The sequence below is a fragment of the Crocodylus siamensis genome, chromosome 4, assembly GCF_052110815.1.
Source record: "Crocodylus siamensis isolate JL-2025a chromosome 4, ASM5211081v1, whole genome shotgun sequence".
NCBI classification, from domain to species: Eukaryota; Metazoa; Chordata; order Crocodylia; family Crocodylidae; genus Crocodylus; species Crocodylus siamensis.
In genome coordinates, this window is record NC_143398.1 from 47,308,866 (window position 1) to 47,322,303 (window position 13,438).

The window sequence follows — 13,438 nt, forward strand, 5'->3', positions numbered from 1 at the left end:
AACTTTTATACAGAATTTAAAAATACTTGTTAGGCTAACTGGGTTATTACTGCTAATAATGGATAAAAACATTTTATTTATTTGCCCTTCTTTGATACAATTCACTTGCATCTAATCCCCTCACAAGTGTGCGTGCCTGTATGTGTGTGCACATCACATTGATGGTAGTTCCAACTTCCTTATCTCAAATCCTGTTGCAGGTTTTAATTTGCTCGGAGATGCTGAGCTGGTTTGGAGTAAACACCATAAAAACCTTGCATTAAAGAGTTTTTAAGATTCTAAGCTCATCCAAAAAACAGCAAAGCAAAAAAGCCATATACAGGTAGAACTCAGGTACTTGTATTTACTTACCGTTACTTCCAGAAAAAGGCATCCCAGGATGAGTGAAACTACAGTAGCTACTTTTTATGTATATGCACGCATACACTTAGCCTTACAGATATAGTGGTCACAGCTTTTCTTCTTTTCTGTTTGCTCAATGGGTGCGTGTTTATTAGTAAAAACAAGTGCAATGATGCCATGGTTCACTTACACTCCATAGTTGTACCTCCGTTGCACACACATAGCTCAGCTTAGTGATCTTCACTGTCCCAAGGACTTTTCAGAACGTTACAATGACATATGGAGTGGTAACAATTTGTAACTGGTGGAAACCCCCCCCGCCATTTTATTCTGGACCTCTTAATTGCCTTTTTATGAAATAATACAGTACTTTTTTTTCTAGATATACTTGGGTATCTCAGTCATGTGCACAATACACTGTAGCAGCGAAGTGAGATCCAAATATCAACATGTTCTAGAAAAAAGAAATGGTTGCATTCTCAGACATCCCATGGCACTAGTAATAGCACATATGCAGCACAGTACATTGCTCTGTGCAGCTCTACTCCCACTGTTTCCCTGCAATCCCAAGCCATGTTGCAATTAAATATAAGCAGACAAACATGCAACACCTTTCAATATTCCAGCATGTCACTGTGTGAGTACTATCCCTGAATATAAAACTATCTGAAACAGTAAAATAGACTATTTTTGGGTGACATTATGAGGGGGAATGTTCTGAATAATGTAATATTACAGTTGGAGAGTCTCAAATGAAAAAAGGAACGTAAACATGACATTCTCCAATAGCTGACATGCAGTTGCATGATGTTCATTTGAGAATTCCCACTGAGTTTTATATTGCACATACAATGGGCAAATACTGCCAACTCTTGAGTGGATGTCCTTTAATTTTGATAACGAAGGAGTTCAAGAAGTCTCTGCCTTTTCTTGGCAGATAAGTCAAGATCCAGCACTCCGCTGGGCACTAGGCTGAAGGCCTGTCTAATGCCTAATTCCCTGTGCATTTATGGACAGTTGCAGGATTCCTTGCTAATAAGCTGCCTTCTGACACTATGTTTTGGCTGGAGGAGAATGCTGCTCATCTCTGGATCAGAAGAAAGGAGGACTGCAGTGTGGCTTACCCCATGCAAAATGGCACAAGGATCCTCTCTCTTCCTGCTACATTATTATCATTTAAAAGGACTGAGTTAAAAATGGAGTAATTTATTTAAGGCTCTCAAAACCCAAGGGCTGGTGACAAAACTCCACCCTTAATATTGATTGAATTGGTAAAATACTAAGTTTGCTAATTTGTTCATAGTTTCCAGCATAGATATTGTTACAACATCTATGTTTAATAGAGCATAAAGAAAAGACATAGGACTCTCCTTTCATACTTGCAAGATATCTTAAAGTATCAATGAGATAGTTTAAAGTGGAAGCAGAACAAAACCCTGGTCACACCCTGTTCACTCTTCCTTTCAGCGTCCACTCTGTCACTGTGTGCGACAAGATACTGGGCAAGACGGACCTACCACTGGACCCAGTAAATAGCAACTATTACATTCTTATGTTCGGTAACAATAAAAATTTGGACAGAAACTCCCTCAAAAGCCTGTTTCTCCACAATGGAATGATCAACCATTACAATTAATTTGTAATGAATTGTATTTGTAAAGAATTTCTCAGTAATCTTCCACCACTCTATGTGGGATATCCTGAAGCCTTCTAATGACACAAAAAGCTTTGAAAATGCCTGATTTCATGGACAAAAAAATAAAGTGTGAAAACTGGACTAAAGACAACTGTCATAGGAAAAATCCATGATTGGTAAAATCCAGCCTTGAGCACAAATTCCGTACACCAGTCAAACTCTATAATGAGAGCTTAAGCATGGTTTAAGGGTCCATAAGCCTTGTGTGGATTAGACTGCATACACAGGGCTGAGTTTCATAGTAATTAAACTCTGTAGGAGAAGAAAATAATAGTACTGCTTTTACAAAGTCAAGTCATTAGAGCTACTTCATTATTTGAACAGAAAGTCAAGCTGTGTTTGGGTTGAAATAAATGCATCACAGACTTCCAAGGCACAGGGGATATCATTAGGGGCTTGAAGAAGTAGCAAAGACGACGACAATGCTGCAATACACAAAAGTTTATTTTTAAGAGTTTTTTTCTTTTCTGAAGGCAAAATATAATAGAACCTAACATCAATGTAGTTTGTACAACAAAACAGTTTTTTATATGAGAACAGACAATCCATGAAGAGTTTTGAAGTCTTAGAACTGCTTCCCTTTTTTATCATGCTTTCTTGTGGTCAACAAAAAAGTTGGCACAGAAGATGCTGTGGCAGTCGAACAGGGTTGGGTATTCCTTCAGATCCTCGTCAGCTGGTGCCACAGGCTGGAGGGCAGAATACTTTCTACTTTCTCCATCACAAAATTTAGAGGGGCAAAGAGAGTGCTGAGAAACTGCAAAGAAATCAGATGTGTATGTAGATCAAAACAAAAGGAGATAATACATATAAAACTTCTGCTGTGCAATTCAGTTGCAACAGACCTTCATCCTACTTCTATAAAGTCCTACATGATGATACTAATTAAATACATGGGGCACAAAGCCTTTCTGCCAAATGCTGCCTTTCGGTTTCAAATGTGTATTCCTGGAGTCTGTTATAATGCAAGCAAGAATTACATTTCTCATAAGTATCACTATCTGTCCAATATACAAAGGCACACCTACAGACTCATACTCAGATAAGCCATTGCAGGCTTTACCTAAAATTCACTGAAGTCAACAGAGTCTCTATCATGTGGGCAAAGCCAGGCAGACATAGCTACTAAATACCAGAAGAGCGATTACAAAGAGGATGGAGATGGGCTTTTTTCTGGGACTCTAGGGGACAAGACTAGGAGCAATGAATCAGCAGGAGAAATTTAGATTGAAGATTAGAAGGAACTTGCTGACTCTGAAGGTGGTCATACACTGGATCTGTGGAAGTTTTCAGGAGCAGGTTAGGTAGACACTTGCCTGGAATGGTTTAGTCAGGATTCCTCCTGCCTTGAGCAGGGGTGACCTTGTGCGGCCCCCTCCATCCCTACTTTCCTATGATCCAATGAACTATGGGCTCAAAACTGGTCAGAATAGGACCTGGATTACTTGAATATCATCTAAGCATCTGCCCTTCATTTTTCTGAGAATTTATCCTAACCTGCCCGTATCTAGATAACAAACTAATACTTTGAAAGACATATGGATGTACAATACGAGTCCTTCATAGACTTCTATGACAAAATCACAGAAAAAACCTGTAAGCAGGTGGGAATACCTTTAAAAAAAATCTGACTTTATGGGATTTGATGCTCAATATTGAAAAAGGTCACAATCTAGATACCCAAAAATTGTCGCTCCTCAAACCATTAGTTAATCTTGGAAATGCTGGCCAATGTATTTTAATTGTGCTTTATATTAACAGTGTATATTACATACAGATGTGATGGGCCTCCTATAGCTGTATGAAATAGAATATATTATGGTATACTGTACTTGTTCAGACATATAATACTTTCAAAAATGCAAAGTCAGCCATTCTAAGGTTACGAACAATGTTGCTTCCAGACATATGCTGGTTGATATCACTTTGCCAAAGAATATAGTTCTTTTATGGGATCAGCACAGCAAATATCTGCAAGCAGCTTTATTTTCAGACACTGCTGTGATGAACACAGCACCTATTAACTCTCCTCAGTACACACATGTTAAAGAGAATCTGGCGATTCATAGATTGCATTGTGGTGTACTTCCATCCTTCTGATGAGCAATAGCAATCCATGTACAGCAAATTCAAATGCCAAACAAGCTTCTGTCTTAAAAAAAAAATCCAACCATGCTTAATGCTGCTGAAATACTTGTCACACACAGTACACTTACTTAAAGTCTGTGGTACATGAAGTATAAAACCTAGATGTTTTGGTTGTGAGTTTACCAGATAGGTCTTTATGACAAGTTTAACTATAAACATATATACTGCATATATTTTACATGTATTAATAAATATCAGGAAGACTTTGTTGGCATCCTATTGTCTGTTCACCTCTGAAAGACAAGGCATTACCCAAGGGACAACGTGTACATTAAGGATAAATCAGTATAATGCCACTTGTGACAAGGTTCTGTCACAAACAGCTAAAAGCAAAACCCTGGTCTCATCCTAAAGGAAGCTGGGCACAGTGGATGAGATATGGCTGCAATCATCAAGTTGTGTTTCTGGATTAGGGCTGAGCACATGAAATATCCAGGTTTCTGTTGCAGGGTTCCCTGGTCATATTCAAACTGGGATTCTGTCTGTTCAGATTTTACTTTCTCCTTCATAAAACATCTGAAGGAAGTGAGTGTATTCACCCCAACCTTGCAAAATGCAAAAATCTCATTACAGTGCATTATGTACTTTTCTAATTAGAGCTTGATTTATGCTTTTAATTTGCATCTGAAACATCTCACACAACAAGACAAAATTAAATGCTGTAACTAGTATAAATTAAATATAATTTATATTTAAGTTAGTGAAATTTGTGTCATTTAAATGACAGGGGTTTTAAAAATTTGCAATACTTTTGTAACTGAAGTAATTTAACATGTAGCCAGCCACAGAAACTCAGCAAAATGTTTGTAGTTAGAGATATGAAGAGGTTTTACTTCAGTTTGAGGAGTTCTGTGAAGTGAGAGAAGGCTAAAATGTACTATTTAGATGTGGGTTGAAATCCTGGCCACAATGAATTCACTGATGAAATTCCCCAGGGCTTCAATCAAGTCAGGATTTCACCCATGGTTTTGTGTTGTCCCAGATAAGTGATGCTGTCACTTCTACTAGATCACAGCATAAGCTGGAGTTGGAGTGAAGCTCTGAAAAGTCTCCTTTCTTTTAATTCTGTAATATTTTCTCATTCTCAGCTCCTTTTCCACGACAACCCATGGGGCATAAGGAATGCACTTCTCCTTAACCCTAGTGGAACTCCAACCACTGAAGTGTCAAGGCAGCCTCTTCCTTTTGGTTACTGTTTCTGATCGGTTCCTCTCCCCTGAAGTAATAAAGAACTCAATTTCCAGCCACAAGCACGTAAAACATGAAAGGCTCCTATCATCTGACTGCATTCCACTTCGAGTGGAAGTCCGGTAGCCGGTATTTAAGCTGTCGAAACAGAGCACAGTGTGTGGCCCTTGCAAAGTTATCTGTGCTCATGTTCTCAAGCATCACTGGCAGCTATGTAATTTGCTTTCATACCACACTGCGGTACCCAGGAGCACTGACTCTATGTGCTTTAAGTTTTCTTTATGTTTTTGGCCTTTCCCCTTGACTCTGACAGTATCTCATGTGGCAATAGCAAAAGCAGCAAGACTAGCAATAAAACAAGGGTATAATTATTCATGGGAGATTTGCAGAAATGTTTTATTTTCTTTTAAAAGAAAAAACTGTCGACCCTTTTGAACTTGCTGACTTAAAAGGAATTCTGCTTTACGGGAAATTCCTTCTTATGGCATGGCCTGATTAAAAAACAAGCCCAGGAAAACAGTTTAAAGACATTTATGTCTCATGCCCAATCTTTATAGAGAGACACTCTCTAACAAAGGCTGCAACTGTATTTACATATCCCCTTCTCTTGCACCCAATGGAGCTCCATGCAGAGAACAGGTCTCCCAGTGCAAGATTGGAGCTTTGCTTATTATATAGGAATTGGTAAGTGACCTTATGCAGAGGGCTTCCAAATACACAAAATAATAGAAAAAATAAAGAAAAATAGATTTTTCTCAGGCTTCATGCTTTTTTTTTTTTTTTTTTTTACTGTTGTTGGCTCAACTGCAGATAAGGACTCAACTGAGGGTCATTTTGAACAAACACTCATTCTATCAATGCCAGATTCATTTATACTTAAGAAATACTCCTTTGCCACAGACTCATGCAAGTAACTTCTTCTTTAATGACTCTTCATGATTTACAGATACTTTCTCCTAATTCTACACAACGAGGTTAAAAGACTACAAAACCATCTACACTCCACGCTTAGTCTTTTAGCCAAAGTATTGCAATCAAAAAGCTTGTGTTCATTTTGAGTGCCCTCATTAGAAAGCCTCCGTGCAAATCAAGGTATTGTTGGCGCCGCTAACAAGGCAGTCATTTCAATGAGCATGGCACTTTAACTTTACCTCCTACCAGTTCCTCAAGAAAATTTCCTGCCTGTTTCTCAAAAAGCTGCCAAAATGCAGGCTAGACAAATGAGCTTCCACAACCAAATTGAAATGCTAAAATATGTTGCCATTTTTTATTCCACATTTTATTCTCAATCCATCACAACTGAGAACTGACGTTTTCCCATTTCCCTACAGAGACCCTTGCTCCAACATATTCTACGTTCAGGTATTCCTGTAAGTACATAATTACAATTGGCCAGATGCAGGTGGAGGGGTCAAATTTTCATTTCTCTGAATTGTCGCCAGACATTTTTCACTCCTAAACAGGTTCCTGAACTTGAAGGGCCAGTGCTCTGCTGTAGTATGGCAAATTCTGTGGGTAAGATTAGCAGCACTGTCTGGACTGAAAGATGTAAATGAAAGAATTATGTTGACCTGTTAAAATTATGGTTTATACCTGTAGCTTTGCACTGTTAACAACACATCACATGGAGTTGGTCAAACCATAGCACATCAATCAGACATCAATTTTCCATGCACACGACCATGATGGTATTCAACATATTTGTCTTTTTAACTATCTTTAAAACTAATCCCCACATAAAGAGAAAAGCCAGTTCTGTGAGGCAAGCAGGAGGTCTATTCCACTGGGCCCTGGTACTGCTGTATGCCAAAGAGACGCTTGTCATTTTTCTTCTTAGATCTCACTCAGACAGCAACTCACTCTTAGCAGATGACAAAATGAAACATCAGAATCTAAACCTTCTCACGAGCTATGGAATGAAAGTCACAGGCTTTTATCACTCAGCTTATTCATAATTAAAAGCCAGCTGCTGCCTATAGTTGCTTATTAGGGTAGTGATACAGCTATTCAAGTCACTTGGAGCAGTTCCTAACCTACCAACCATTCCCGTGTAAACTGCTTGTATTTTTATAGGATTACTAATATGACATGAACTGCATTCTGTTTGCGTGCATTTGTTTAAGCTCTGTCCTGCTCTCAGACACAGAATGCTGCCATCCCTACTCTATTAACATCTATTGGAGCTGCACATACGTATGAAGGGAACAGATCCCATCTCCCTGTTGTTCCTATCCTCCATACATTTATCTAAATCCTTTTACAACCCAGTTATACTGTAAGTCTACATAACAAGGACTTACACAAGTTATATATTTTACACAGTGCATAATTGTTTCACAGTGCATAATTATTTATGTTTGTTCAAAATCTGCTGCTTCATTATTTTATCATGTGTCCCCTAGTTCTTGTGTTATGAGACAAAGTAAATATATCGCTATTCATATTTTTGCCGCCATACATGATTTTCCTCATCTCAGTCATTTTGTTTCCAAGGTGAAGAGTCCCTGCCTTTTCAGCCTTCCTTCATATGGAAAGTTTACCTTTTATTAATTCGTGTTAATCCTCACTGGCCAGAAAAGAAAAATTAGTAAAGCCCCTGATAGATGCATCTAAGAAAGGGAGGGAACTTGAAAAGTTTTTGAGAGAATCTCTCTCATTTGTTGCAGTTTGTGAAAAGGACGCTGATTTGAAAACGACACTGATTTGGTCTAGTCAAGAGGAATCCATATATTTTCTGCTACTACAAATTTCTGTTGGTCCTCTCTCACACTGAGAAGTACTATGGAGTTAGTGGAACCCTTCACAACTATAATTTCTTTTTCTGAACAGAGTGGGTATCTGCAATCAATTATTACTCTACTTTCTTGGATTAATTATGAATTCTTTCCCTTTTTTGGCAGAGCCACAATAAATCTAGAACATTAGAGCCATCTAATGCAGAGAAGACAGACATGAGTATATTTTGTTGATACCTAGATATTATCTTTTTCCCTTGCTGCTCACCAATGAATATTCACATTATTAAGACCCAGCAGTGTCCAGCTAAGCGCCATTTTATCTGTGCATTTCCTCACTGTGTGTTCTTATTTACCAAAAGAAAGCCGAATACTCACAGCCTTTGCAAAGACCCCCATAAGCTCTGGGAACTGATGTGTCAGGAGAGCTAGCATGGCTGTGAAGGAACATAATCCAGCAGTGAAGAGTATAAAGAAAGGAAGCTCTTTCTTGGGGTAAACTGAAACTTCATGAAATGCTGCAGAAGACAGAAGAAACAAACGAGGTGTGAGACTTAACAAAAATGGTCCTGAGGTTTGATTCATGGAAAAGAAGCATCGGGTGGCAACCTCTTCAAGCTAGCAGCTGGAATGACCTAGCTTGGGTGGGCAGACACTAGGAGTCAGCCATTGCCACTGTTTCTCCCCGCTCTGGTACAGGGAAAGTGCCTGCCACAGCTGCTTATCCCCACCATGGCATGAACAAAGCCCCCAGATGCCAAACCCCTTGGAGTCCCATGTACGCAGGCTGGATCTAATGGCTCCATGGACTGGCCCCCGATCTGAAGACTCCAAACCTCACAATCAGTAGAGATTCTTCCTCATATTTCTCTACCCCGATAACCACTTTTTTCTAATATGGCTTTCTTTGCCTCTTCCCAAGTGGAAGGCTGCCTGCCTTACACTGTCACACCATTATCAGTTTCTCTTATGTTCCTTTAGCATCTTCACCCTCATAGTAATAATCCATTTAATTTTTTTTAGATAATTTAATATATATTACCAAAAATAGTTCATCTAAGATAGCGAAACATGCTCAAAGGAATCTAGGGACAGGACAAAAAAAACTATCCCACAAATTCCCAAATGATTCTTATGGCGATTAAAAATACCCAGCAACAAACAATATAAACTAAAGAGAACCTTTGGTTTTAACCTAAAAATCCCCTGGGGAAACCTGGAAGTGTTAGAAAAGGAAGATGGGGTTTGGCTGAAGTGACGTTCCCTTTCATCTTTTATGGTGGCTCAGGTTCAGGCTACAAGGTTTGGCCAACTTGGTAGTTCTGGCCAGTCCTCACATGTCCAACTGTTTCACTCCATCCCTACTTTTGTGTTAGGTTTATTGTACTTCTATGTTTTGTAGCTATCTATGTGCACATCACACTTATCTTCCACTCTCCCTCTTCCATTCCTATGGGAAGGTGTGGTTTGAGATAAGCAAAAATTTGTCCTACAGATGGCTTGCTTTGCATCAGAAGAGGGCAATTAGGTGGCACAACATCAGTCATGCATTCACTCAGCACCAAATGGGTGCCTGAACCAGGGAACAGAGATTTGGGAACAATACTGTTCTTGTTTGGTGTGCCTGAAAAGCCTTTGTGAATAAGAAGAATATCTTGCATTCAAAAGCTTGTCTACCCAGCCATGCAATTGGTCCTATAAAAAAATATCATCTACAAAAAGCCCTGTCTCAAAAATAAAAACGGAAATTCTGTTAGAATTTGGGGTCTTCAAACATTGTTTCCTTAAAAGAAAACTCATAAAGATTGTTCTTTCTGCAAGAAAATGCACAATTAAATACTTTAAATCAAACAGAGGCAGAAAATTAGTCTAAGAAACAGAACTACATGGACATCACAGCAATATATTGCTGGTTTAGAGTAACTTCTGCTTGCCTTTGACTGACATGATGAAACCCATTGTTGTAGCTTATTAGCCAGCTGAGGCAAACATTAGGTTTGGTTGATCTTTTTACTTAGCTAGGTTATTCTTTTACATCTCCTTTTCATCTGAAGCAAACTGTTCCTCACACAGATACCAGTGTTCTGACACCACTCCACCAGAAAGCCTTCAAAGAGCCTTTAAAATATAAGCAATTAAAGGGTGTAGACAGGCATAGAAAGCACCTTCAGGGAATCCCTGTCTCTCACAGTACGTTAAATTCTTCTCTAGTCGTACCCAAGAGGTTTTGCAATAAAAGACATTTCCCATAATTGTTGAAGAAAAATATTTTCCTTTATGTATTTTATTAAAGGGTCCCTTGCTTCTAATTTTTGACAAAAGTAATTAGTTTTCATCTAGAAAAGAGAATGCTGGACTATTCCACAGCACTTTGTCATTCCCAAATATCCCAGCCACTCCACCCTCCACAGAACAATATCCCTTGGAGTAAAGCATTCTGAGCGCTCTAGAAGATGGGGTTATAATTAGGATGATTATAACAGGGTGGGGAGCCAGAGCTGGCTGCCAAGGATTTCTGTGTAATATCAGAGAGACTGTGCTGTGAACGAGGGGCCTCCCAATGAAAGGACTTTGGTATACTATTTCTCCCTACAGTTTATTCACATAGTTTTATTAAGAATGATTACATGTAATTTAGCCAAAATCAGAGTTGCTATAAGGACCAAAAATGCAAGCAAGCCATACAAGAGACACGTTCTGACTTAGTCATTTTTATTTTAAAAAATGATTCATTTTTGTGGGCCTCCCTACATGTCTGTTATAACCTGATCCTGAAAACATCCATGTATATGCTGTGACACCAAGTCCCGTGGTCTTCATATGGGAAAGGAGGGTGACCGGCTGCAGGCTCAGTTGTTCAGCCTCTTCTTTGGCAAAGACTGATTTGTGTGCTTAACTTGCTGCACTGCAAGTATGTCTAATTGGCTTTGACTGTACAACTCTGCAGGGGCAGGACAGAGTGTGTTGTATCTGTATCTTGTACTACTGGGTGCTGCAAATTCATGGTAAGCATAAGAGATAAATGACACACATCACTATAAAGGCAATCCCTGCTGGCCCCCGCCCCCCCAACTATTAGGATTGGCTTACAACAACAACAAAATCACAGAATAAATTGGCCAGCCTACTGTGTTAATCTTCCAGCACACACAAACCTGTGGTCTTTGGAAAGGTGAAACTGCCTTGAATTTAAACAGACTTCCCTGCATTAGAACAACAGGCCTGGGTAACAATATTTTGGTTTGATGGCTTGTTATCCTAGATACAAGGTCAAATTTATCTTCAAATGTTTTGGTGAGAGGAAAACAACACAATTTAAAAGAATTATGTCCCTACAGTAATCTGATTTTCTCTTTCTGACATCAATAAAGATACCTAAATCTTTATAAGCTATGGCTATGAATTACCTTTTTGACAACCAATTGAGCTCTTAAGGCTCACTGTCAAGTGATCAAAGTTACCTCTAAGCTGCACGCGTGCGCAGCTGCGCACACAAAAAATCATGCTGCGCAGTAACTTTTTAATGCCATGCACCTGCCCCAACCTGGCCACAGGCCGCTGCAGGAGGGACGAGGGGCAGGCACACTGAGATACCCACGCACTCCCAGGGTATCTGCGGGGGGCAGATCGAGACCCCCACAGTGCAGGAGGCAGTGCAGTAGGGACAGGGTGCTGCTCCCTCCTGCACTGTGGGGAATGTCCCTTGACCAGGTTCACTGTGAATGGGGCTCCGGCTGGGCTGCAGCAATTGGAGCCCAGTGGTCCTTCTAGGGGTGTGGGCAGGCTTCCATTGCTGCGTGCACCGTGGATGAGGGGGAGCAAATTCCCCCCTGCAACCTCTCCCCCTGGCTCCCAGGCAGCCAAGTGAGGGCACGTGGCCCAGTCCCTGATCTTTGCACAGGGCAACGGCAGGTGAGATTTGTGCTCTGCCCGCTCCCTGCCTCCGTGCCCCGCTGCACCCTTTGAAAGCAACGCCATGTGCCTCGCTGCCTGGCTCACCCAGCAGCGGGACGCACATGGTGCTGCACCACTTTCAAAGGCTGCAGCGAGGCAGGGAGCAGGCAGAGCGCATGGACCGAAGTGGCACGATCGTGGACCACTACACCTTAGAGGGAACATTGCAAGTGATTATTCTAATGCAGTGGACCCAGGCATCTGGTGTTCAGAAATGCAGAACTGGAATAAATGATCTACCAACATCAAGGACAACTCAGAGTGAACTTACATGGAAGTAGTTCTCTGTCAGCTGTTTCTGTACAGATGGGGTAAGGGTAAAAAAGGTGTCCCTTTTCTAAAGGATAGGGAATCATTCTGAAAGCTGAAAAGGAGAAATAATGCATTAAACAGATTATTGTGAACATGACACTTGCTTGAAATGTTCAACAAACATTTAATACGTATTAAAATTTTTGTAAAACAAATACAAGCTAGCACTTAATCCAAAATGATTATATTTGAGTGCCTACATTTAAAAGAGAAAATACTTATAATACTTATGTCTAAATAGCTTAAAATCTTCACAGGAGTATTCTCAGTGAAGTCAGCAGAACCACTTTCCATAGATAAAGTCAAGCACATAGGTAAGTGTTTGAAGGGTTAGGCCCTCGCATACATAAACATCACATCTGAAGTTTGATTTACTAGTTTTAGAGTTTCCAAGACTTTGAGACTCAGGAGAAAATAACACTAGCCAGGGGATAATCGGCTTATGCTATGATAAAAACAGTTAGTAATTTATCCCTTTGGGTGCCTGTACATGAGTGCGGAGGCTGCTTCAACACGCTGTAATTACATAGGAGCAGAGTTGATGAATCGAGTCTGCTGGAGTGTGGCAATTACCATGCTCTAGAAGCCTCCCACGTCTTGTGTATCAGCATCCCCACGCTTCAAAATGGCAGCAGAGGCACTTGAACTAAAGCTTGTTGGATGAGCTTTAGTTCAAGTACCCCTGCTGCCATTTTGAAGAGCGGGGATGCTGATACATGAGACACTGAGGTGCTTTAATTACAGCTGCTCTCAGAGCTACTCTAATTCAAATGCCTTGCCCCCGCACCCCTGGAGCACATATAAAAGTACCCTTTGGCGCACACGCATTTTTAGCACTCAAAACTTCTGTTGATTTCTGTGAAGTTCTGCATGCAGAGAGAACACAGCAACAGGTCCCGGTGAACTACCCAATGTACACAAGTAAGAAACCATTCAAAAAACAGTGTACCAGTCAGCAGAGAGCATCATGACAAGGTAACATACATTCACTTTGCATTTGACAATCTAAGATTAATAATAAATTATTAAAACCACTCTTGACATGCATTTTTTTTTTAAGTAC

At 40.1% G+C, this 13,438-nt stretch overlaps 1 protein-coding gene across 6 annotated transcripts in view; it reads right to left on the reverse strand.

Moving 5' to 3' along the window:
- Window positions 1-2,461: 2,461 nt before the first annotated feature.
- Window positions 2,462-13,438, reverse strand: part of ST7 (suppression of tumorigenicity 7) — a 215,039-nt gene continuing 204,062 nt past the window's right edge. For 4 of the 6 annotated variants that reach the window (XM_090042227.1, XM_090042230.1, XM_090042226.1 and 1 more), the window contains 3 exons: window positions 12,335-12,427; window positions 8,488-8,627; window positions 2,462-2,795 (listed from right to left, as the gene is read on the reverse strand). In XM_090042227.1, the coding sequence (XP_089898353.1) occupies window positions 2,700-2,795; window positions 8,488-8,627; window positions 12,335-12,427 (329 nt within the window). In that variant the 3' untranslated portion in view covers window positions 2,462-2,699. The remainder of the gene's footprint in view (window positions 2,796-8,487; window positions 8,628-12,334; window positions 12,428-13,438) is intronic. The other 2 variants (XM_090042229.1, XM_090042228.1) reach the window with 1 other exon arrangement.